Here is a 27989-nt window from a genome sequence, read left to right as displayed (position 1 = left end):
TTTGTGACTATGACCCAATAAAAAGTTATAAGAACTAGTTTATACGATTTGGATATTGACATATCTTCTTGGTTGTACCTTTACATTCATTCAGAAATAGGAGTTGAAGATTTTGAGTGAGGAATTATCCCCTGTAGATATAAATTGCATTGTTCTATTAGGGGATTAATTAAGGACTGAATGTCTCCCTATTAGGGGATTAATTAAGATCTTAATGTCTCCCTATTTTAACAATCATATTGTTTCATTTAGTTTAATCTTTTCTAAGATCAATTTTTGAAAGTTCGATTTTTGGAACGGTCAATTATTATCAAGAAATATAGGATGTGAAAAGACCTGTATGTAAATGAGGAATAAAAGAAATAAAATAAATTAAATCATATATTATTTACTAGATAAAATTTAGGTCACATTTTGTGTTTTGAACTGTGCTTTCATTTCAAAATATACCAGACAATAAAGTTTTGACATATCGTTTAGATTGGATTTAATAATTTAAAGAATCATCCCAATTTCTATAGAATATTTTAAAGGGTTTTTACACATAGAAATGATAAATTTTACTATATTCTTAGAATTGCTAATTACATGATATGTAAATTGACTGAAAGTTCAATTCTCCAGCAGGTCAAATTCACTGCCAGTCAGTGTAGACTGGTCAATATGACTGAAACAATAACCCTCCTCCAAGTACTATTAATAAAGGGAAGTAACTCATTTAGGTGTCAGGCCACTATTCTTGTTGTATGTAAATGTAAGATTCTGCAGCAGGTTGATTTGACTACTGGTCAGTCAAGACTTATAAATATGACTAAATCGTAGCAAAATTCAACAAATGACAAAGACTACAGTGGAGTACTTGACTTTCAATTTAGACCGACAATATCCACATAATTCCAATTTTTAACAATTAATTTTAACATCGATAGGTAGGTTAAAATGATAAATTCCACATAAGTCTCACTTTTAACAAATTTTAACACTGATAAAAAAAAAAAGTATTTAGATAGGTTAAAATGATAAATTCTACATAATTCTTATTTTTAACAAATTTTAAAACTGATAAAAAAAAATGTATTTAGATAGGTTAAAACGATAAATTCCACATAATTCTTATTTTTAACAAATTTTAACGCTGATTAAAAAAAATGTATCTACATTTGAACAACAGAATATGCAACAAGTGTAACGTATATTAACAATTTATAGCTTACTTTGAATCTGAGGTAAAGAAAACTTTATAACATTCCATTATAATATATTTAACAACTTTCCAAAAAAACAAAACAACAGAATTAAATTTCATTGCTATTTAAATACATATTCATGATATTTGTTTGCTTTAAATGAGGTGTCAGGTCATTATTAAACATACATGTACAAATTTTCACACGTACATGCACAAATTTAGCTAAAAAAAAAATCACCTTTGTTAAATAATACACAAAATTAAAGCCAAGCATGGATAATTTATTTAATATTGAACATTCAAAATAATCATGTGGACATTTGACTTACAGAGTGTCGCGATTTGAATAAAAGAACAATAAAAAGTGCCAAAGCTGCACGAAATTGTCAAAGACAGAGATTAAAAATAAAGTAATTAAAAAGAAAAATCTAAAGGCACTTAAAATGGACTATTAGTTTACCAAAAAATTGTATTTTGAAAAGTTGATAAAAATGTAATAGGAAAGCAAATGGGGTGTAATGTCCATCTTTCAAATTTAATGAACAAACATCATAATCAAGGGCCACAACTGGTGTAGCATGACCATTTTTGGTTTTCATTTTAAAAAAAACCCCAATGTTGACTTGTTTTATTTTGCGCTGTAAGTAATATTGGGTGTCCGATGTAAACACAAATGAAATGTCATTAAATTTGACAAACTGTGAAAGAATGGACATGAAAAACAAAAGGGAGTTAATAACAATTAACAAAGCGGTAAATTTAATTATCCAATAAAAAGCATGAGAATCAAACTACGAATGAACAGATCCCGAAAACAGATCTCGGCAGCAAAAAGAAAGTTGCTAATAAATAAACCAAGTAGTAAATAAGTATTTGTGTCTCTTGTGATTACCCTATCGGCATTCAGTCAGTAGGACAACCTTATAGCTGACTGGTTAGTATGGGTTTAACACTCGACACAAACAAGGTCATTTCGGGACTAACAAAGGGTTCAATTTTATATCAATAATTCGCTTGCGCGTAGGGGTCTTTAGCAGTGGAAGGAACCAGAGGACCTTGGAGAAAACCCTAGAGATTGGTCAGCCATCCACCACACCCCTGATTAGAGTGTATCGATACGTATTCTGATATGCGAGGCTTGATGTACGAATTCAGGAAGCAGATATAGGGACATTGACTGGATAGTGTGTCATGTACGGATACTTACATCATATAGAAGCCTTAAGGACTGAATCCTGACAATCGCTCTCCCTGTTTTACAAACTCTCACTCACGTACCTGTACTACCTGGCTTGTGAAAAACTAGATGTTCATTCATAATTTGACATAAGCAGAGATTCAATCACTAATAACTCAATAATAAAATATGTCTGTAGTAAATTTAACAGAGGACAATAAACGGCAGAACTACAAAGTTAACGAATTAAAATCTGTCAATTTATAGACGAGGTAAATAAAAGGACAAAATATATTTGAAAAAAAAAAAAAATAACAATTAAATAGACAAACCAGAATCAACGAACCAACAGTCGTACATTATTTGAAAAACAAGATGTATATAAAAATTACACTTTAAATTTTCAACAACATTCTTTTTTACAATTTATAATTATCAATAAATACTTTTATAAAACAATCTTTATTTTAACATGTCTATTTCATAAAAAGCTACATATAGACATTGTGGTTCATGCAGACTTCCAAAATTATTTTTGTTACAAGACAAAGGCTGTCTGCTTTCTGATATCGAAATTACAAGTCTTCAGCAGCACCTTGTAAATAATCTTTCAATGTCTTACAATTTTTGTGAAATCTGCCTTATTCACTATTATTACAGAACATTTATATAGCGTTATATTGTGCTTTATATCCAAGAAAATGTAGACAAGGCTACTAAATGAAATGGTTATATTTCGTAAAATCAAATCAGATCAGGTCTAAAAGTAAGTGTTCACAAAACCATAACATGGAAATATCAATCCTACAAAATTAGGAGTAATAAAGGTCTATCTATAATGGCTCCGCAGATTAAAATTCTTGATCCATATAATAATATACATGTATATAGTATTCTCAGCTACACAAAAGATGCTTAAATATGATTTATATACCTAATTAATGACAATCAATTAATCTATCTGTATTCTACTGTTTTAATTACAACACATACAACAAGCATACAGTTAGCTGATAAAGATCCTTTGATAACAACTTCATATAACCAATCCGAAAGGAACAAATGCCTTTCGGCCTAACTGATGCCCCATGTACATTCAAGCAATCCAAGAATAAACTTTTAAACATGATTGTATTTTTAGTTGACAACAATAACAACCTTGTATATTCCTTTGCCAATCTGAATTTTATTAGTTGCACTTCTAACTCTTTCTTTTAGGCTCTTATCAAAGGTCTCATATTGATGTGCTGTATGATGTTTTGATCTACAAATTCATCTATACCCTAATTCTTACGTCAAAGTCAATACTTTCTTAGAGATCTCTCAATTACAGTCAAGTTTTACAAGTACTTACATGGGACCTTATTTACCGTTTGAATACACAAAAGCATCTAATAAATTTAGTGGTTGATGATTAAGAATCCATAGTGCACATAAACCCTTACCCAAGAAGTTATAAAAATAGCACTTACATAATTTTTAATGATTATTTTTAAGATTTGAAATCAATTATTTTTCTTTTACCATGCCCTTTTATATTTAGCATGTAATTAAGGTCCCTTGTCATGAATGATATAAGGTTTTCAAGTTCAATAATCCATGAGACCTCTAGTACTACAACTGGCTAATGTATGTGGTACCAAACAACAATCTTTAAACATTTTTTTATCAGTAAAAGATATGTTTAATTCTCAAGCAGTAAAGAACACTTACGGAGCCTTCGAGAATGTTTTGCAAAATTAACAAAACTTCTGGATTTTATTCATGGGCTAGTCTTAATGAAAATACAGAGGTTATCTTTCTTGTTTTGAGAATAATTTTAAAAGATTATAATATATTTTTTGGGGTACTGGTGTCGAAATCCTGTACCAGGATTATAAATTAAATTATGTAAAACCAGTATATCCATCATGACAACTAATAATAACTTGTTTATCTTGCTGTTCATCTTATAAATATGTGTTTTCGTGTTGCTCTGTCTAATATTGGGTTCTTGTTTCATAAGCTGTTGAAGAAGTAGTTGTGGTAGTGTTAGCAGTTGTTGACGATCCTGCTGGATGTTGAACAACTTGCCAACCCCGATAATTAAAGAAGGTATCAATGGCAAATACCGCTGTAGCAACAAACGCGAAAAACTGAAAAAAAAAGCAAACCCAAACATAAATGCCAATTTTATGATCAGTCTCAGGTCGTTGAAGTAGCAGTACAGTACAGATCCTATTTCGTTTCGTTCTTTTATAGTTCAAAATTCCGCTTTACTTGTCTTTACTACACTAGGATCTGGAAGAGTTGTTATTATTGACATGTTCTGAATAGTGTGAGGAATTAGCCAATGAAATGTTCTGTTACGGCTAGCTTTAGGCGTGTTTTGCACGGAACTGTGGTTAATCCACTAGTAACATCAATGCTGATTGGTTAATCAAATGTCTGACATCATAGGGTCAAAAGCCGCTGGTATAACCACTCACGTGACTTATCGCTAGTGTGTAGACCATCAAAAGTATAAAAAGAACGAAACAAAATATAGATCTGTATTCTAATCAGACCGAGTAGCAGTACTGATGTTAACACTAGGGACCGGGTATCATTCAGATTTGATGAAAAAAATAAAGAAACTGAGCTTACCATCTATAATCTAATACACATATTCAGTTAATAGATTGCCATGCAGAAAGTATTAAATACCATCAAGATTCATCAAATATCGCCCAGTTGGTGCTACTGTTTAGTTTAAGAAACACCATTTAGTTTTGACATCGGTCATCTAGTTTATGACCATTTTTTTTAGTTTTGATATTAGTCATCCAGTTTATGACCATTTAGTTTCATAAACTAGACAACCGATGTCAAACTAAATGGTAGCACAAACTGGGCGGTTTTTGATGAATCTTGATGGTATTTAACACTTTCTGCATGGCAATCTATTAACTGAATATGTGTATTAGATTATAGATGGTAAGCTCAGTTTCTTTCCTTTTTTCATCAAATCTGAATGATACCCGGTCCCTAGTGTAATGAATAACAGTGTACAATAATATCCAGTCTCTGCATGGAGTTAACTCATATTATACAAAGGTCTGATCTACAAAACCTAACAAATCTTTCTAAGTGCTACATTTCTCAAATTCTTTGGAAAACTCTAATTCTTAGAGGGTAAGTGATGTTATTGATAGTTAAAAACTGAAATAAAATGGGGTTTAACGTCCTACTGTCAAGGGTTCTTTTGCATGCATGCCAATGTGTACAGGGGACCTCGTTTTTTGTCCCATCGGAACGACTATACAATGTCCCTTGCCAGGTCCTCGGTACTGCACCACTGACAAGGCGGAATCACGCCAGAAAATCAAGATGAACATTCTCGGCCAATGCAGGGATCGAACACAATACCTCCAGGTTAGAGAGAGAGAGAGAGAGATGGGATTAACGTCCACTGAACACAAACTAGGTCATTTCGGGACTAACACGTAGTTCAATTTTATTTCAATAATTCCCTTGCGCATAGGGATCCTTAGCAGTTGGAGGAAACTGGAAGACCCGGAGAAAACCTACGAGGTTGGACAGGTGCCCCTACTCCTCTCCAGGTTAGAAAGCCAACGTCCTACCCACTGAGCCACTGTGGTCCCCTACTGAGAGTTAAACAAGTATCAAAGCTTAATAAACGGTTTCTAAATTAATATGCATAGATTCCCACTTTAACCCATATACCTGTATCAAGATGAAAACACGTATTAGTAAATTGTAATTTGGTTATAAACAACATTTACTTAAAGATGCATTATATAAGAGCTTTAATCTGTCTTTTGCAGGTGTGTATTTTACCTTCAAATGTTAAATAAACTATTATTTAAATATTTATTCACATGCTAAGACTTTTACCAACTTATAATTAACTCTCTAGATCATCCAACGGAAGTTCAGAATACAGTAATTTGAATGAAATTTTCAACATATTCACTTTTTATTAATTATTATAGCAAGAACGATCAGCTCTATATCTAAATCTTAGATAATGCATCTTTAATCATCTCCTGTTTCATTTCCCTCAGCCCCAACCACTCCCACCATCCACCAAGAAACGCCTGGGAATTGATCAAATTAACAGTTGCTACAAAACCTACATTTCAGTTTAGCAACAACAGGTATTAATTTCAATAATTCTGTAAGTATTGGAATTAAATGAAATGGAGTTTAACATCCTTACTTTTCTGCACCAACTGGGCTAATGAAGACAAAGTGACGCCACACAGAGTGTTATAGGCAGTGGCGGCACCAGCCGTCGGTGATTGGAGGGGCAAAGCTGGGCCAAAGTCCAAGGTTAAGGGGGCAAAGGTACGAGCTTCAACTAGGGGTAGGGGGCCTCCCCCAGAAAATTTGGAAAAACAGGTTGCCGGAAATGCAGCCTGGCAGTATTTCAGGCACTGAGCGATGAGGTAGTGTCAAACGAACGGACTTGCGAATCACGACGAAGCCCACTCAAGAGCGTCAAAGTAGGGAGTCCTCCCCCAGAAAATTTTGAAAAATAGACTGCCGGAAATGCTGTCTTACAGTATTCTGTCAGGCACCGATCGTAGAGATAAATAGATCTGACCAGATACCGTCCGTCGCCTGATCACTAGTTTATCCGACTAGAGAACAAATTGTCAAATGAACGGACTTGCGAACCACAACAAATTCCCCTTGTGAGCACCAAAGTAGCGAGTCCATTGGGCACCTCACCAAGAAAATTTTGAAAAATAGACTGTCGGAAATGCTCTACAACATGCAAGTTTATGACTGAGTGGGGATGTGGGATTTATTCACCGTAGAAGGTATTGATTACCGAAACGTATCACAAATACTTTTTTTTTATTTTCTAAAATTATTGGGGGGGCAAACAGAGGGCAGACCAGATTAATGGGGGGGCAAATGCCCCCCCTCTGGCGACGCCACTGGTTATAGGTATTACTCTTTAACATCGGAATCGAACCAGGGACCTCCTAGTAAGTAAGCCAGTGCCATACTCACCGAGAGAAATGGGATTTCACGTCCACTCAACTAAAACTAAATCATTTTGGGACGAACATATGGTTTAATTTTATTTCAATAATTCACTTGCATGTAGGATCTTTAATTAGCAGTGGGTGGATACCAGGGGACCAGGAGAAAACCAATGAGGTTCGACCCGATGACCATACTCCTTTCATGTACAATCGGGGAATGGAAACCATGCCACTTGACTCAAGGATAGACCTTATGATACAAAACGCACGCGCTAACCACTCAGCCCCCCTCCTCCCCCTTCAGGATTATTACAGGAATATTGCTATCCAACCCCCTACAGGATTATTACAGGAAGGGAACAAATACATGTAACACAAAGTGCAATAAAGTTAGAAATAGACAAAGTGTATATCGAGACAACATTTATAGGCTTTTGGAAGAATGGGCTTTTATGTGATTAGCCTTTTGGATTGTATATTCTGTTCAAATGCCAGATTCTGCAATTTCCGAAAATCATCTACCCTTCAAAATACAGAATGAAAGAAGATTTCATTGACTTTGATCGAAGTCATTTCAGATTCAAAGAGGGAGAAAGAGAAATGGATTTAATGTCCACTTGACACAAACTAAGTCATTTCATTATTTTAAGGCTGACAAAGTGTACGTGTACACATTCGTGGGCTTGAACATAGCTCACAGGGTATTTGATGTCATGAATTTCGTTACAAGTTTAAAATAAATATTTATAGTTATAATACTTACAGCTGCAGCGGCAATTGAATCATGATAGACACCCCGCGCAGCAGCTACGATAGCAGCAATAAGCCAACAAACAGTTATAATGCAATAATAGATAAATTCCTAAAATAAAGCCAAAATAAAAAAAAAAATAGGAACAAAAAAACATGCATGAACATCAAATATAACATCGATCTCTTTTACTTACACACGTAGCCCCGATTGAAGAATGATATCCAAATCGAGCAGCGGAAACGACTGCCGCTATCAACCAACAGACGGTAATTACAATATAATATATAAATACCTAAAACAAATACAAATAATTAGACAGAATCGTCTCGGATCAACCTTAAATATTCATGCCGTTAGTCAAAGTATTGTGCTTTTTGCCCCCTTTTTTTTTTTGGTATGCTGATTTGGAAATTGGACCAAAACAGCTTCCGAGAAGTCATTGTGTTGTTAGTAGAAAACTAATACCACAAGATCAACAATGGGTCCCCAAATGTATTTTGGCATGAACACATTTGAATTTTGGGGCTAAAATTCTTAACTATTTTCTTATACTATTCAAAAAAAGTAGGGGATATTTGATTTTTAAGTGTTATTAAAAGTCACCTAATGAAACTGACGAAGAAACAAATGACAAAATGAAATGAAGTTCACATTCATCGATTTATTCCAAATGATCGTTAGACTAAGTAAGGCACAGACTGACCATTATAAGGGTAAAATGATACCCGGGGTCAAACAGCAAAGTTACCACAGCATCACAACCAAGTCAGTAACGGGTAAATCCTCCTCTGTTTGCCAAACAAGCATTGATCCGACGTGGCATACTCCTAATGAGACGTCTAAGGTCATTTTGGTCCAGATTGTCCCATTCCTGTTGCAACGCAGCAGCAAGTTCTTGGACATTGGCAGGACGTTGTTGACGTTGACGTAACCTCTGTCCAAGCATGTCCCAGACATGCTCGATGGGGGAGAGGTCGGGACTCAGTGCTGGCCAAGGTAATGTGGTGATGTTCTGTTGTTGGAGGTAACCTGTAACGATCCTGGCCCTGTGACATCTTGCGTTGTCATCCTGGAAGATGAAACGGCGGCCATGACGTCGTGCGAACGGCACAACATGGACTGCCAAGATGTTGTCCCGGTAGTACTGGCCTGTAACACGCCCTGCAACAACATGTAAAGCCGTTCTTCCAGCAACAGTGATGCCTCCCCACACCATAACAGAACCACCCCCAAATCGATCATGTCTGATGACGTTAACGTCTTGGAAGCGCTCGTTTCGACGACGCCACACCCTCCTACGTCTGTCCAAAAAATCAACAGTGAACCTTGACTCATCTGAAAACATCACATTGCTCCAGCGTCGATTATCCCAGTGTTAACGATCCCTACACCAACGACGTCTTGCCTGAATGTGATGATCTCTCAAACAAGGGATCACGCGAGGACGTCGGGCGCGAAAGTGACCCCTATGCAGTCGATTCCGAATCGTCTGGCCACTCACTCTCACACCAGTGTCTGTTTGAAGACGAGCGCTGATCTGATTTGCTGTGATGACACGATTTCTCAAGGCCAAGGTACGGATAAATCGATCCTGGGCTTGAGTTGTCGCCCTTGGTCGACCTGAGCGTGGTCTGTCCTGTACAGATTGTGTATCACGGTATCTGGACCATAGCCTGCTTATGACAGACTGAGAAACATTCATCGTCCGCGCCACAACCGCCTGTGTTGTGCCGATCTGTAGCATGCCAAGGGCACGTAACCTTTCATTTTGGGTTAGCCGACGCATATCAAAATTTGTTTTCTGGTCACTAAAACAATTAAACTGATGTTTCCACCCTGGAATTCAATGCCACAATGACTGTAACATTCAAAGTCAGAGTCGTGCAAATCTTGGGTTGGACCCCCATGATGATCCCAAGCATCACCTGCATTCCATGCGGTAGCTATTGGTGCGTTTGGGCGTCACATGTAACTGGAAATGTTTCTTCTGTTAGGTTCTATAGTGACTTTTTTCGTAGTCATTTGCATATTTTAGTATTATGCCCCCAAAATCAAATATCCCCTACTTATTTTGAATAGTATATTATGGTTATTCCTAACATATCAATCACTACATGTATCTCATCAAGATCAAAGAACAGCAACGACACAGATATTTCAAATCAAATGACAAATCAATTTCTGTATCATAACGTGAAGTTATCTGCCCAAAAAGGTTACACGTTTGAGTAAATTCTGAACTTAAGCCTGGGAATGCTTTGTGAACTCGGGGGCTGATAAAACAGCACAATTAAACGGTACCCAAGTTGTAGTGTATGAGAGGTCACTAGTTTGACACAATGGTATGGGATATAATTAAAGTGTATTACTGATCAATGTTTCAATTTGGAAAATGAAATGAAATGAAATGGGGTTTAACGTCCTACTGTTCTGCTCCTAACCTGGGCTAATGAAGACGGGCATACGCCATACAGTGTGCTATGAGGGAAATTTTGCCCTGACAGCGGCACTACGGCCTACTCTTATATCAAATTCCAACTGCCAAGGGATCTTTTACGTGCACGCCAATGTGTACACGGGACCTCGGTTTTTCGTCCCATCCGAACGACTAGACAACTTTCCTTGTCAGGCCCTCCGTCCTGCATCACTGACAAGGGAGAACCACGCCGGAAAATCTGGATGAACTTTCTCAGCCAATGCAGGGATCGAACACCCGACCTCCAGGCTAGCGAGCTAGCGTCTTACCCACTTAGCCACGTGATCCCCGTTTCAATTTGGTTAGTCCAGACTTTATGAAGTACATGTAGCGTATGATAATACATGTAGAATACAAATCAATAGATAGTCCCAAAATAAATAGATGACACATATTAATTAATTTCAAATTTATCTTTTTTGTAAAGCATCCAGCAATAAAACTGCTAATTTATACTTTGTCTAAGCAGAAAATGTTCAGGTTCGATCTTAGTCAAGGTTGACACTAGTTTCATCATTCTCCCTCAATTAGAATCAAAGTTATCGTGAACCAAAGTATTGACCAATGAAATTGCTTATCTTTGCTACCCTGAGCAGAAAATGCCCATTATCGAACCAAGACAGTGGTTCTAAGTGTGCCGCAAAATTTTGAACGACACGCTAAGAAAATGCGAAAAACCACATGATCCCAATAGAGTATTCACTGATAAGTTCATAGCTGTGGTTTTTTTTATTTAGTTTGAGTCATTCTATGTGTCTATGGCTAGTCTCTGCCTACGGTTTTCATATATATTTAGCCAGGTGCGCCGCTATTTTTTCATGTGTTCCAAGGTGTGGCGTTGGCAAAAAAGGGTGAGAAACACTGAACTAAGACAAGGCATTCCGCATTCTGCACACAGGGATGTATCTATTTGGAGATTCGATCTCTGTCCCCGATCGGTTGTCATATCCAAAAATTAGCACAATACTATTTTGTAATGTTCCCCCTATTCACATCTGTCATACACAAAAGGACTAGATAAACCTTTTTAATTATTTCATTCATTAACAAGTGGAATACAGTAAACCTCGCATAAGTTGGATTTGTATAAGTCAGATCTTTGCTCAATTAGGATAAAATCGTTTGGACCCTTTAAATTGATCCTGCATGTTCTTCTTATTAAATTTCTGCACGTAAGTTGGATTTCCTAAGTCTGATCTTTGCTCAACTCGGATCAAAATGTGCGGTCCATTTGATCTAATTGCGGCTTTTTCTTGAAATACTTACAAAAGCTTGAAATGTGCCTTTGAATCAATTATTATCCAGCTCTTGCAGTTTATTTCTAATCGAGCTAAGATTGAATTTCGGTCTTTGGCTAACTCGAATCTTCGCTTAACTCGGATAAAATTTGTCAGTCGACTTAGATCCGACTGATGCGAAGTTTGCTGTATATTTCTCAAAATTCTCGAAGTAGCCTTTCTGTTTTTGACTAAAATCGTTGATTTAGTACTTAAAACGTTGGTCATCCAGTTTAATGTCTGTTCTCAAGCGAAACTAATTATAGACAGACAGCATGAGTTTAGTATGGGCATTCAGCTAATGAACAGATACATGCAGGGGTGCCAGAACGGCACGAGGGCCAGGGTACCAAAAGATAGTAGGGGGGGGGGGGTCCGGGAGATGGGCCTCTAGAAAATTTTGAAATTTGTCAATTCCGAGAACGCTGTTTAGAGCGCCCCTAGCATTCCAAATTCCAACATTAAATCCTTTAAAATACAGACATCTGGCCAAGGCATGCACTGATAGCTAATAATGAGAGTGCGAGAGCCAGTTCGCAACCGACCAGAGAGCAATTACATATCTATCATTTAAAAATGAATAGACTAGTAAAAAGGTTGAAAACTTTCATCATTAGGGCATGGGTATACAAGTATACATGTACCCCAGAAAAGGACAGGGTACCATTTGTATACCCTGGTACCCGGCGCCCCTGGATACATGTACACCTGTTTGGAACATTCTACCTCTGAGTTAAATTATTTCAATGGCATTTAGTAATTGAACTGGAGTAAACAGGTCACGATTCTATGGAATACAATTACTGCTTATTACTGAGCGACGTTTCGACTAGGTTTCTCTAGTCATTATCAAGCTATGATAAAATATGAAAATACATGTATAACAAGACAATATATACATCTACACAGCAATACTTAGTTAATGCAGTAATTGTATCCTATAGAATTGTGACCTGTATACTCAATTAGAGTTATTGTGTCTCAAAAAGTGTGACGGACGGACGAACCATTTTCAATAATCACCTACGGGAACAAAAAAAAAAAAGCCCAAAAGATCATCATCAATGGTGGATTTAGATTTATGACTCCAGTGTCCCATCCAACCAGACTGAATACAAGGGGATACTCAATTGAACGTTCCGGAATTGAATTCTCGTGATCCCCCAAAAAGTGATAATCAATGTGAAAAGGTAGATTACGGCTGTGTAAGGAAATATCGCAACCAACCATAACAAAACATATTTGTTGTGTTTAATTACGTCACGATTCTACTCACACCACCTCCGTTGTCTCGACTGAAATAACTGTGAAAGGACTAAATTCCACGTCACTCGATTGCTATTACGTCAGTTCTGGACGTTCTGCAGTGACAATCAAGTATTCCTTAGACATTAGAACAATAAAGGGAGAGAACTTACAATAAAGACCCATGGTCCAGGCAGACGGTGAATGATGTGCATGAAGTGAAGAATGAATAATATGATTGTTGTTATTAACGCTGTGGCAGCCACAAACTGAACCCATCCACCTCCAAGATGTGACCAATACACGATAGATGAACAAATTAAAACGATGATAGACAGAACCTACAAAATAAAAACATAAATTAGGATTATAATAGACCCTACTGGCCTACTCCTTGTCACGTACAACCAGGGATTCGAAACCACACCAGCTGGCTCAATGACATACCTTATGATACAACATGCATCAATAACCATTCGGCCATCCACCCCCCCTTTAATAACAAACAGCTTTCGGCAAAAACCAGGCTAATGAAGACAGAAATAAAATCAAATGGGGTTTAATTAACGTCCTACTGTTCTGCTCCAACTGGGCTAATGAAGACGGACATACAGTGAGCTATGAGAGGAATTGTGCCCGGGCAGCGGCGCTACATCCTACTCGTATATTGAATTCCAACTGCCTTCCGAATGACTAGACAGCTGTCCTTGTCAGGCCCTCTGTCCTGCACCATTGACAAGGGAGAACCACACCAGAAAAACCTGATGAACCTTTTTTACCGTACATACATATACAAGTACTGTACAGGTGTAAATGGTTGACAGATTTGGGGTAAACTGGTAAACGGATAAAAAAACAAAACTATACAGTTATATGGGACAACAATCACTGGTTTATTATACACAAGCACGACGTTTCGATAAGTATTCTCTTATCGTTATCAAGCTTGTCCCATATAACTGTATAGTTTTGTTATGTTTCCAATTGCTAAATGCCACTAAAGGATTATGGTAAACGGATGCTACAATGTTGGGAGTGGTCAAATGATTCCATTTTATTTCAGTTGGGAGAATCCCCAAGAGGTTAGACAGGCGACGCTACACCTCTTTACGTACATGTACATGTACATGGAATCGAAACCAAACCACTTGACTCAATGACAGACATTATGATCGAATGCGTAGACGTTTAGACCATTCGGCAACCTACTGTAATCCCCCATTTCCCGTAGTACAGCTTGTCACTGCAGCAATTTGCAGTGAAGTTTAAAATTGGTAACTAAGAGGAGATCACTCTAGAGTCTCTAGGTCCGCCACACAGCTACTTACCATTTCTGCTATTTTCAAAAGACCAGGAATGCTTTTAACGTAGTTTACATCTGGTCGAATTTCAGGAGCCACCCCGGCTGATGTTGTCTGTGTTACAGTGGTTTGTTCGTACGTCGTCGTCATCTTTACGCTTTATTGATTGCTGCCTTTCAAACTTTACTACAAATAAACTAAAAGTAAATGAAATGAAATGAAATGAAATGGGGTTTAACGTCCTACTGTTCTGCTCCTAACCTGGGCTAATGAAGACGGGCATACGCCATACAGTGTGCTATGAGGGAAATTTTGCCCGGACAGCGGCACTACGGCCTACTCTTATATCGAATTCCAACTGCCAAGGGATCTTTTACGTGCACGCCAATGTATACACGGGACCTCGGTTTTTCGTCCCATCCGAACGACTAGACAGCTTTCCTTGTCAGCCCCTCCGTCCTGCATCACTGACAAGGGAGAACCACGCCGGAAAATCTGGATGAACTTTCTCGGCCAATGCAGGGATCGAACACCCGACCTCCAGGCTAGCGAGCTAGCGTCTTACCCACTTAGCCACGTGATCCCCTAAACTCAAAGTAGATGGAAATATTAGAACACAGTCGAATGACTTGGTCTATTCAGAATACAACATTTTACAGATCCTATTTCGTTTTGTTTTTTTATAGTTCAAAATTTCGTTTTACTTGTCTTTAATACACTAGGGTCTGGAAGAGTTGTTATCATTGACATGTTCTGGTTGAGCTTTAGGCGTGAGGTGCACGGAACTGTGGGTAACCCACTAGAAACATCAACGCTGATTGATTAATCACATGTCTGACGTCAAAAGCCGCTTGTATGACACCTGATGCGATCTTTCACTACAACCAGTCAAATCTTTAAGTACTAGAGGTCATCAAATATTTAAAAAAAAAAATGAACTATAGATCTGTATTTAAATCAGATTGCTAAGGCACATAAGGCACCTCTCACAGAAATTGATTTGAAATGGGGTTTATTTAATGTCCTATTGTTCTGCCCCGACTGGGCTAATGAGGACAGCAACACCTTTCACAGACTTTTTCAGGCACAAATCATCATATAGGACAGAAGTTGTGTGATAATTTGTATCTAGGCTTGAGGCTTGACATATATTGTTACTACATGTAGCCTACATGTAGGGTCTATTCTAACGTTTCTACAGGTAATGACACGCGTCTGGATAACGTTCCTACAGGCAATGACATGCGTCTGGATAAAACAAATTATGCAGCCTTGTGAATCTGTGCTTTGAAAATCTGAAATCAATGCTTTGAAACAATGTTATGCAGCCTTGTGAATCTGTGCTTTGAAAGAATATTATGTACAGTGTAGTCTTGTGAATCTGAGAAGACTGTCTGGGGGAAACTGAGCTATTTATCAACGTTATATGACCATGAAACATGATCAGTGGATACATCTTGGACAGAACTATTCAACAGTATGGATCATCATGTCTCTTTATGCTTGAGCGATAGCGATTAAAGTTAAACCCGAATATGGTATGTACGTGTAGCCTACATAGGACATGAATACAGAAACTTGATCAGAGAACAGATCTTAGCCAGAGACGAATTTCTTATGGGAGTTGGGTTATCTTAATCTACATTCTATACTCGAGTGACTTCAAATCAAGTTTTATGATGACATACAAATCTTGACTGATTTCTAATCAAGTTTTACGTTGATGTACGAATCTTGGAAACTAATATAATACATGTACACCAAAGAGAGAGAGACTGACTCAGAGAGTCTGTGTCGAGTGGACATTAAACCCCATTTCTCTCTCTCTCTCAGTGAATCTCTAAAGGGGATATAAATATAAACCATCCCAGAAATGATTCAATTCCAGTCAGTATTTACATGAATATCAATCCAGTAATACCTCAGTTCCACATGAGATTTACACAGATGTCCACATTCATCATCAACAAGCCAGCACAATCTGTAATCAGTGTGGTAATAAATGAATGAAATGGGATTAAAGTCCTCATTTTCTGCATCTACCAGGCCAGTGAAGATGACCAGGCTAATGAAGAGGGGAATGATGAAACCAAACAAATGAAATGAAATCGGGTTTAATGTCTTACTGGTCTGCTCCGACTGGGCTAATGGAGAAAGGGATACAGTGTTCTATGAGGAAAATTTTGCCCACACAGCAGCGCTCCGGCCTACATGTACTTTAATATCGAATTTCAACTGTACATGGGACCTCGGTTTTTTTTTCCCATCCTATCGTCTAGACACCTGTCCATGTCTGATCTGTCATCCTACACCACTGACAAGGAGAAACCACGCTGGAAAATTCTGATTAACTTTCTCGACCAACAGACCGTGAGCAAACTCGCGATTTCCACCATCTTACTCACTTAGCCACCGTGGCTCCCTGAAACCAAACAAGCTATGTTTCTTTTCAAGTTTCCCTCCTTGACTACACAATTAATATGTACACACTATTACACTGTTAATGTTGCTCTCTGCTTGAAATGGCTATACAATATAAATACATGTATATTCATGAATGTTTAAAATGTGTGAAGTACTGTGTGAAGCTATTATTCATCTGATGGTGAATAAACCCACGCTATATGGTTTTACAGCTTAAAGGGACAATAACACTCTTGCTGGCTTGACAGCTCCAGGAAATAAATAATAGCCTTATTCTAAGTATTAGATGTTTAAGTGTCCTACATGTACATGTACCTGTTGTGTAAATTATCCATTAAATCCTATTTTACTTGTCCAGAGTGTTCGAAAATATTTTTAAATCCAAGTCACATTTGAAAAGGTTTACGTTAGGCTTTTCAAATTATTTAGTTGAATTTGTCCAATTTTTTAAATTAGGTGTGTTAAGATGAAATTTATATCACCAATTAATTGGAATATTGTAAAATAGTACAATTTGTTGACCAGAATAAAGATTGGGACATATTATTCAGTTACAACAAGAGTGGTATTGAACCTTTAAAGTAGCAATGGGATTAATTTATAAAAATTAAACACATCTAGTTTTTGAATGGAGTAGAAATGGGTTTAATGTCCACTCAACACAAACTACAAGTAGCTCATTTTGGGACTAACATATGGTTCAATTTTATTTCAATAATTCGCTTGTGTGTATGGGTCTTATAAGCAGTTGGAGGAAACAGAGAAAAACCCACGAAGTTTGACAGGCGATCCTACTCCTAGTCACACACAACCGGGGAATCAAAACCATGCCACTTGACTCAATTCTAGATCTTACGTTTAGGATGCAACACGTACGCATGAACCATTCGACCACCAAATTCCCCTGTATATGAATGGAGTCATAACATCAGCATGTTCATCTATAAACATGTCAAATGCAACGTTTCACGAAGTAAATTCTTTAAGGACAATATTGGTGTCCGTCGTTATCACATGTGATAGAAATCGTTAAACACGTATAGAATGAATGAAAACAAGGGAATGTATGGACTATTTCTATTTTTCTCCTGTTCTCTTATCTAGTGACAGTCAATTCTTTGTTTGAATTGTCAGATATCCTCTTCTTACAGTGTCACAACATAACAACTTGACTTTCTACTTCCATCAATGTAAATTATGTTTATGATAAACAATGACCATTATTTTTGAGTACCGGTATAACAAGTAGGCCGCCTTGAAGTTAAATTGTTACACGTACTTCTAAATTCTCAACATTTAGTATACATTTATAATTATAACCAAAGCTGATAATTCTCAACATAGTTATAACCAAAAAGCTGATAAATGATAAATTGACAGACATGTATAGTCCCTTTAAACACAACAGATGGAAGCCATTTTAACAAACCAGCCCCACCTTCTCTAGAGAAAACAGTATCACAACCTTTCAATATAAACAATATACGTCTACTGTACTACACATGTACAGTCGTTGTTTCTTAAGGCAAGTGATGGTTCTCAAGCGCCTGCCGCTCACCTGAATGTTGACCGAGGGGAGTTTTTTCTTCCTTTCCTTAAAACTGAAAATCGTTCTCCTTTACAAAGTCATGGGGGGGGTTTATTATCATTTATGAATTCAGGAATGACCCCCTAACATGCAGTTATAGATCTTCAGAACCATTTCCCATACACACAACTAATCACTCTACTTAATATCAGATCACTCTCCTTAATTTCTAAATCACTCTTCTTAACGAAACTGGGAGAGATTTTTTAGGGGAGCGATTTTTTCAATTTGTTGATTGAGAGGGGAGCTTTTTTTGGCTCTTCTCCAAAATACAAACAACGACGACTGGTAGAATGAAAAGGGGTGTGGTTTTAATGTCTCATCAACACAAGCTGAGTTGAACATGTAAAGTAGAATCTGAATTAAGCAGCCACCCAAGGGAATTTTCACGACTGACCGCTTAATGGGAGTGACCTCTTAATAAAATCCCAGTGCTTTTTGTGCTGACAAAAATTAAATATTACGCTTGGATGCATTGGAAGCAAACATCAATACTTGCATCGGTAAATTTGACCGACGCTGAATCTTCCGCCGAACGAAAATTCTTTACTCAAATCTCGCACATAACTTCTATAAACTTGTAATTTTGTATCAACCTTCTAAACTACTGTCTACTATTGTGATGCATTCGATAATATTTATCCATTTTTGTGAAGAAAATCGATGAATTAATTTTATTTTATCAAAAAAGCACATGAACAAAAAACCATCACTGATTTTATCACCTATTTACAGGGGGTGTAACTCCGTATGTAATATTATAGAAGACGCTAAACTGTCTGTTTAACAACAAAGTGGCAATGGAAAAGCGATACTAGATGATCGTGACAAAACTCGGTACTTTTATTTTATTCAATCAGTATCAAATAATGTGTCGTTACACTTGAAAAAAATGATTAGGTTATTCGTTTAATAAAACAAAAGATTAATTAACAGATAATCCCGGGTTGATTCTTATGTTTACATTTCTTTTTACCTGATCAGTGGGGGTCCAGTTAATTAACTACTACTCACGGGATTAGAGGGGGTGTTACAAAGAACGACAAGATGGTATCATTCAACAATGGCCGTTGAATGGGTGATGTTTTGTTGAATTTATTAGTAAAATAGTGATCGCTGGCTGCATTAGAGGAGTGGCCGTTGAATAAAGAGATAAAACAAGGAGATGTCGCTGAATAGGAGTGGCTGCTCATACAGATTCTACTGTAGGTCACTCTGAGACTAAGAAACATTTCTTTTTTAAATGAAATGAAATGGGGTTTAATGTCCTACTGTTCTGCTCCAAAACTGGGCTAATGAAGACGGGCATACGCCATACAGTGTGCTATGAGGGAAATTTTGCCCGGGCAGTGGCACTATGGCCTACTCTTATATCGAATTCCAACTGCCAAGGGATCTTTTACATACACTCCAATGTGTACACGGGACCTCGGTTTTTCAACCCATCCGAACGACTAGACAGCTGTCCTTGTCAGGCCCTCCGTCCTGCATCACTGACAAGGGGAAATCACGCTGGAAAATCTGGATGAACTTTTTCGGCCAATGCAGGGATCAAACACCCGACCTCCAGGCTAGCGTGCCAGCGTCTTACCCACTTAGCCACGTGATCCCCATACATCATTACATGTACAATAAACACTGTAATCTTCTCTACAGAAACATGGTGGCTAAGTGGGTAAATTGCTGGCTCACTAGTCTGGAGGTCGCGTGTTCGATCCCTGCATTGACCGAGAAAGTTCATAAGGATTTTCCCCGACATGGTTTCCCCCTTGTCAGTGGTGCAGGACAGATGGTCTAAAAAAGGACAGCTGTCTAGTCGTTTGGATGGGACGGGAAAATGAGATCCTGTGTATGTATTGGCATGTACATAAAAGATCCCTTGGCAGTTGGAATTCGATATAAAAGTAGGCCATAGTGCCACTGCCCAGGCAAAATTTCCCTCATAGCACACAGTATGGCGTATGCCTGTCTTCATAAGTACATGTACCATGTATGCCTGCATTCTTGGTATTTCCTACCATTACGATTCATATCTGAAGAAAATTAATTCTTACGAATCTATTTCGCCTTTTGTCTAGAAGAACAGTGAAATGTAGGATTTGTTAATATCAGTGTACATTTAAATGAATGTATATGTAGGCATTCTCATATTAACAACCTACATTGTATTTCTCAAATATGCTTAAGAAAAATGAATGACAGAGAGAGAGAGTCCACTTGACACAAACTATGTCATTTCGGGACTAATACATGGTTTAATTTTATTTCAATAATTTGCTTGTGCGTAGGGGTTTTTACCACTAATAGCAGTGGGAGGAGACCAAAAGTTGTATCATACTGGTGAGGTATAAAAGTAAAAGCCAAGACTGATATCAGATTTCATCACACATGTACATGTACCGGTAGGTCACGAGATGTAATTATGGTTAGGGCATGGGTTAGGGCTAACCCTAACATCCCTAACCCACAATTTCGTCAACAATCACCTGTCCTAACCCTATTTACATCTTGTGACCTACATGTGTGACGAAATCTGCTATTGGTCATGGCTTTTGGCTTTTACCAGGTATCATAGAGAGGTTACCATGCAAGATACACCCACATTTTGCAAAAGACGGACTGAGAACAAGCTAAAAAAAAACAAACAAAAACAATTTTAACTGTACTATAGTTCTGGCCTTTTACTGTGAATATAATACCATTAATAGCAAGCACAGTTGCCATGCAAGATTTTGCAAGAGATGAGCAGACGAGCTAAAAAAAAACCAAACGATTTTACGTACGATCAGAGGCTATAATCCAGGAAGTTATGGTCCGTAATGTGCAAGCATCAAAATGAACTGAGATCTTTGGGATATAAATATATATTTTATGTTTCATCAAAATTGGATAAAAATTGTGACCTCTAGGGGGTTCACTTGGTATTACATACTTTTAGCCTGTGTACTTGGAGCGGCCATTTAAACTCAACCGTCATAATGGTGTAACGGTGATATATTAAAAAATATTTTTTTTAAATAGGCTAAAGATTGTGACCTCTAGAGAGTCCACAAGCTAAAAACACAATTTTTCGTACAATCAGGGCCTAATATCGAAAAGAACCAAGACTTTTGGGATATAAACATATATTTCATCTCTGATTAAACACTATCTCTGTGTGTAAGTTTTAGTACTGACTGTGGTTAATGGAATGTCATTTACTTGTGTTACTAGATATATCCACACCTTGATACAGTACTGTTAGTTACTACTACTACTATGTAATAAATCTAATCTCAGTAGGTATTCAACCATGACCACAATAAAAACCAAAGTCAGCTTACTTTCATAAACTAACAAATACAGTGAATGAGGGGACAGTGACTTATACTAGTTATACTGTATTTATACTAAACTTTGTCTGTCTACAGTTAGCTCCCCTTGAGAACAGACACTAGTAGCTGCTGAGCTGCTTGACATTTTAAGTCCTCAGTTGACGATTTTAGTCGAAAAAAACTAAGTACATATTTATTCCGGTTCCATTTAATTAATGAAATTGAGTTTATTTAATCTTTGTATGCCAGATGTTAAAAAATTCGTAAAAACCATTTAAAATCACCAAAAATCATCTGATTTGTAATTGTGTCCAGAAAATTTTGATAATGAGTGTCCAATTTGCAAGCATTTAATTTCTCAACAACCCAATTGATTACTGATGTATAATGATTCATTTTTGACCAGTGGTCAGGCAATTTTTTAAAACACTTGTAAATTCGACACTCATTATTGTATTCAATCAGTCAGCTTTCAAGTGGACAAGTACAAATCGGATGATTTTTGTTGATTTTTAAACAACAAAGATTGATATTAAAGGCTCAATATTGTTGTAACTGAATAATATGTCCCAATCTTTATTCTGGTCAACAAATTGTACTATTTTACAATATTCCAATTAATTGATGATACAAATTTCATCTTAACACACCTAATTTAAAAAATTGGAAAAATTCAACTAAATGATTTGAAAACCCTGACCTAAAGCTTTTCAAATGTGACTTGGATTTAAAAATATTTTTGAAGCCTCTGGACAAGTAAAATAGGATTTAATGGATAATTTACATAACAGGTAGGACACTAACACATCTAGTACTTAGAATAAGGCTATTTTTTTTATTTTCTGGAGCTGTCAAGCCAGCAAGAGTGTTATTGTCCCTTTAAACGAATGTGTGAAAGAAATTAGTGCTAAATACACAAGATTAAATGACACCCTGATTACAGTGTTCTGTCCTACACAACTGGTAAGGAAAAATCCCACGTTTCTAGCTAGTTGTACACTGTATGTTCTCATATCTAATACAAACTGAGTGAAATAAGCCATTAATATTCAGGTAGGTCACTGGAATCGTTATACACAATAGGATTGAATAGGGGATCAAATCTTCACAACTTTTTCTTATGAATACAAGACAATGAGATTGTTCATGGTTGATTTAGAAAAAAACATACAACAATACCATTATATTCTATTGTCTGTATATATATATATTACTTATATATACAGTAATATGTATTGTGTGTATTGACATATAAATAATATTATCAATATTCACCTTGGTTTAAAGGAGCTAAGTCGCTAATATTTGGGACCTAGAAATTGACACAAATGGGTCGCAACGCATACAATAATGTAATATGAATGTATATAAATTGATTTACATTCAATCGTTTCTGTTTTTACTGTAATTTCTAATCAGTTAGGTTCAGCGAAATACCCAGTATTCTCAATCGAATTTCAATCTCTAGCGTCTGGTTTTTTCAGTCTATGCCGATAGTATTTATTGGGCATGCTCTCCAGATAAGAATATAGCGTCACAGTTTGACAGGACTTGTAGAATACATGTATGCCTAGCCTCGTTTTTCGAGTCCCTTATTACGAATAGCGCTGAAATGCATTATGGTACACGATTCGTGTACCAATTGTAAAATGTTTATTTTGTCTTAAATATTGGATATCAGAAGGCCATCTTTCCCCGGTAAGATCACAACATCAATGTTGATTTAAACCGACAAATAAATCATGTTTTCAATGTCGAAGATTTTGGACGATATTGAGTTAAAGACTTAGCTACTTTAAATGTGTATTGACATTTAAATAGTAATATCAATCTTATTCGCCTTGGTTAGTCTAATTGGATTCATTGATTTTTCTTACGTAAAGTATAAATTTATATAACACACAGAGAATTGATATGAAATGAAATTGAATGGGATTTAAAGGACCTAAATCGCTAATATTTGGGACCTAGAAATGGACACAAATGGAAATGAAATGAAATGGGGTTCAACGGGCATACGCCATACAGTGTGCTATGAGGGAAATTTTGCCCGGGCAGCGGCACTATCGCCTACTCTTATATCGAATTCCAACTGCCAAGAGATCTTTTACGTGCATGCCAATGTATACACGGGACCTACATGTAGGCGTTTTGTCTCATCCGAAGGACTAGACAGCTGTTCTTGTCAGGTCATATTTAAACATGTCAGGCCCTCCGTCCTGCATCACTGACAAGGGGGAACCACGCCAGAAAATCTGGATGAACTTTCTCGGACAATGCAGGGATCAAACAGCCGACCTCCAGACTAGCGAGCCAGCGTCTTACCCATGTGATCCCCTGACACAAATGGGTTGCAATGTATATAGTAATGTAATATGAATGTATATAAACTGATCTACATTCAATCGTTTCCGTTTTTACTGCAATTTCTTATCAGTTATGTTCGGCGAAATACTGGTACAAATTGAATGGCAGTCTTTGATATCTCGTTATTCTAGTCTATACCAGTAGTACATGTATTCTTGTGTAGGATATGTTTAGCCTCGTTTATGAAGTCACTTCATTACAAATAGCATCCAAAAGTATTCTGGCACATGATTCATGTGCCAAATTTCAAATGTTCATTTTGTCTTCAATCTTAGATATCAAAAGCCCATCTTTTCACGGTAAGAAGATAACAACATCAATGTTGATTTAAATTGACCAATAAGTTATATAATTTGCATGTACTGTACATGTACATATGATATGGTTCATTTCATACCTTTATCTGTCACTCAAAAACAATCATAAAATCTTTACATATCTGTCAACTAAACCTGTATTTTTATATAACGTGTCTCACTGGGTATCATGTAATCTTGTGTATCTAACATTAATTTCTTTTGGGGATCACGGTGGCTAAGTGGGTAAGACGCTAGCTCGCTAGCCTGGAGGTCGGATGTTCGATCCCTGCACTGGCCGAGAAAGTTCATCCAGATTTTCCGGCGTGGTTCTCCCTTGTCAGTGATGCAGGACGTAGGGGCTGACAAAGAAAGCTGTCTAGTCGTTCGGATGGGACGAAAAACCGAGGTCCCGTGTACACATTGGCGTGCACGTAAAAGATCCCTTGGCAGTTGGAATTCGATATAAGAGTAGGCCGTAGTGCCACTGTCCAGGCAAAATTTCCCTCATAGCACACTGTATGGCGTATGCCCGTCTTCATTAGCCCAGGTTAGGAGCAGAAAAGTAGGACGTTAAACTCAATTTCATTTCACATTAATTTCTTTCACAGTTTCACATTTGTTTAATATCAAATCTTTGTACGGTATAAAAATCGTTTAAAATCACCCCAAATCATCTGATTTGGACCTGTGTCCTGTTTAAAGCTGACTGATTAATTTTGATAATGAGTGTCCAATTTACAAGTATTTAATTACCTGACCACTGTTCAAAAATTAATCATTATACATCATTAATTTATATATAATCAATAAGGTTGTTTATTTTTTAACAACAGCGATCAAGAAATTATACGTTTGTAAATTGGACACTCATTATCAAAATTGAATGGTCAGCTACAAATTACATGATTTTTGGTGATTATGAACGATTATTTTTACGAATTTTTAAACAAAGATTTCATATTAAATGAATGTGAAAGAAATTAGTGCTAGATGCACAAGATTAAATGATACCTGGGTTACAGTGAGCTAATACCAAGATTTCACAGATATTAGAGAGAGAGAGAGAGAAATGGGGTTTAACGTCCACTCGACACAAACTAGGTCATTTCGGGACTAACATATGGTTTAATTTTATTTCAATAATTCGCTTGTGCAGGAGGAAACCGGAGGACCCGGAGAAAACCCACGAGGTTGGACAGGCGACCCTACTCCTGGTCACGTACAACCAGGGATTCGAAACCACACCAGTTGGCTCAATGACAGGCCTTATGATATAGCGCGCACATGCTAACCATTCGGCCATTTAACACCCCTCACAGATATTAATGTACCGGTATGATTTTATTGTTGATGTTTCCGTTAACAGCAACCCAGTTTTTATGATCCCCACTGTATTTTTAGGACCCTTTATTGACCCTTGATCCAAACATGACACATGTCATACGTAGACCTTAGTGTGAGGAAACTGATGTTTTATTTTATAAATAACTTCCTTTAAAGGTTGAGCTTTATAAAAAAAGAGAAATGGGATTTAATGAAATACAAATTATTTGTCAATTTAAATCAAATGTTGTGATCTTACCGGGAAAAGATGGACTTCTGATATCCAATATTTAAGACAAAATAAACATTCTACGATTGGTACACGAATTGTGTAGCATAATACGTTTCAGCGCCATTTGTAAGAAGGGACTCGTAGAATGAGGCTAGACATATTATTCCACAAACGGTGACCTCATATTCTTAACTGGAGAGCATGCTCAATAAAAACTATAGGTATAGACTGAAATAACCAGACGCTAGAGATTGCCATTTGATCGAGACTTCTGGTCTGGCGTATTTCGCCGAACATAACAGAAACGATTGAATTGAATGTAAATCAGTTTATATACATTCATATTACATTATTATATGCATTGCGACACATTTGTGTCAATTTTTAGGTCCCAAATATTAGCGATTTAGCTCCTTTAACATCTTGTGAAAACAATACTTCTGTCATTTACAGACAAACATATACAGTATGGTAATTTTTACGGACAAAAATTTTGAACGATAGCAGTGATTCCTCTTCATCAAATTTTAACTTCAAGGGTTGTAATACTTAAACTTGGAAGAGATAAATTTGCCTATCGCAGGTCTTTCTTTAGGCCTAAAATGTTATAAATTATCAATTAGACATTAATCAACTTACCAAGACCATAATCAACTCTCGATGCCATCGGGCGACTCCGATATTTAGTAAATATAAATATGATTTGCGGTTGATGCGGTTACTATAAAAACGGATAATCAAGACTTTGTGTATTACCGTAACAACAGTAGCAATGACAATTAGGCTATAATTGTATCACGGATAACTAGACTCAGAGTGAAGTAATGTGGCTGAAATTTTCAACACATTCACTTTTCATTATTTATTTTTTAACTATTATATAGGAAGAACTGTCAGCCCTTTATCTAATCTTACTTTATGCTAATTAAGAACACATATTTGGGTGGACCTGTTTTCGTGGGATGAATAAATGATTGAATGAATGAATAAATGATTGAATAAATGAATAAATAAATGAATAAATAAATGAATAAATAAATAAAATATTATAGTTCCTGTCACAGAATTGTGGATTCAACGTCACACCTGTGATCTGTAGTACAACCTAGTTACAGTATAAACTTATTTGTATGTGGTGTGATAACTTTTTCCCTATATCAATTTTCACACATCAATTATGAAAATACCAGTGTCGAATTTTAACACAATGCTATTTAGTTATTATGACAGCTTAACAACATACCAATTGCGACCTCTCTACAAACCTTTAACACCTTTGATCAGATTCTTAATATAATATAATGAGCCAACTTACATGTACTAAGTTACTGTGTAATTAATTCACACTCTTAATCTTATACCTATGAATTATCAATTATAGACTAAGCCAAGAAAAGTACATATCTATTGCACATCTCAAAGCAAAATATCATGACTATGAGTCTATGAGGTCTATTTTTGTTTATGGTCTATTTTTAGATCACGATACTTGCTCGCACAGCAAATCACTACTCAGTGACTGACTGCACAGAATAATCCAATGAATGTTGTACGTCAAAAAAGCCTCTCCCTTGACGACTGTTCCTATCAAAATGAATCACGGTTTTTCCCCTGGTAGCTCAAAGTCATTTAAATCATGGCGTTTCATAACACGCATTACCAATGCACGTTTTCATATACCTTAGAAATAAGCAATACCGTTTTCTAATACATTTTTAAAAGAATCAATAAATGCGTGACAAACAATATAACCATATTTGTCAATGACGATTGGGAGTAACGGAGAATGAAACACTTCGACGATCGCTTCAAAATATTACTCGCAAACGGTTGATAAAATGCCGTAAGCTATGTACACGGACCAAGCAATAGCCAGAATATGAAATGCACTTAAATCAATTAATTTTGCCCAAATTAAAAGTAGTATTTTATTTGTAAAAGTTCAATTATTTTCACTGACCTGCTTTCCAATGAAATCCAGCTCAACGGAAGTATGAAAACAGCTCCACCTTTACAGAAGAGTAGATAAATACATGGATTCAGA

General features: G+C 36.7%; 1 protein-coding gene across 2 annotated transcripts; it reads right to left on the bottom strand.

Moving 5' to 3' along the window:
- Positions 1–6: 6 nt before the first annotated feature.
- LOC126816483 (plasmolipin) lies at positions 7–27969 on the bottom strand. Of its 2 annotated transcripts, none has more exons than XM_050543103.2 (5): positions 27906–27969; positions 14426–14595; positions 13271–13438; positions 8293–8391; positions 7–4501 (listed from the first exon to the last, which is right to left on the bottom strand). In XM_050543103.2, exons 2-5 carry the CDS (start codon positions 14546–14548, stop codon positions 4346–4348), a joined length of 546 nt encoding a protein of 181 aa, XP_050399060.1. In that variant the 5' UTR covers positions 14549–14595; positions 27906–27969; the 3' UTR covers positions 7–4345. The 2 variants fall into 2 exon arrangements, with proteins under 2 accessions (XP_050399060.1, XP_050399059.1); XM_050543102.1 differs by lacking the exon at positions 8293–8391 and adding an exon at positions 8109–8207 and having other exon boundaries at positions 27906–27968.
- Between the last annotated feature and the right edge of the window lie 20 nt (positions 27970–27989).

This window comes from Patella vulgata, chromosome 3 (assembly GCF_932274485.2).
Source record: "Patella vulgata chromosome 3, xgPatVulg1.2, whole genome shotgun sequence".
Lineage (NCBI taxonomy): Eukaryota > Metazoa > Mollusca > Gastropoda > Patellidae > Patella > Patella vulgata.
Note: the sequence above shows the minus strand (reverse complement) of the source record. Positions and strands in the feature narration are given on the sequence as shown.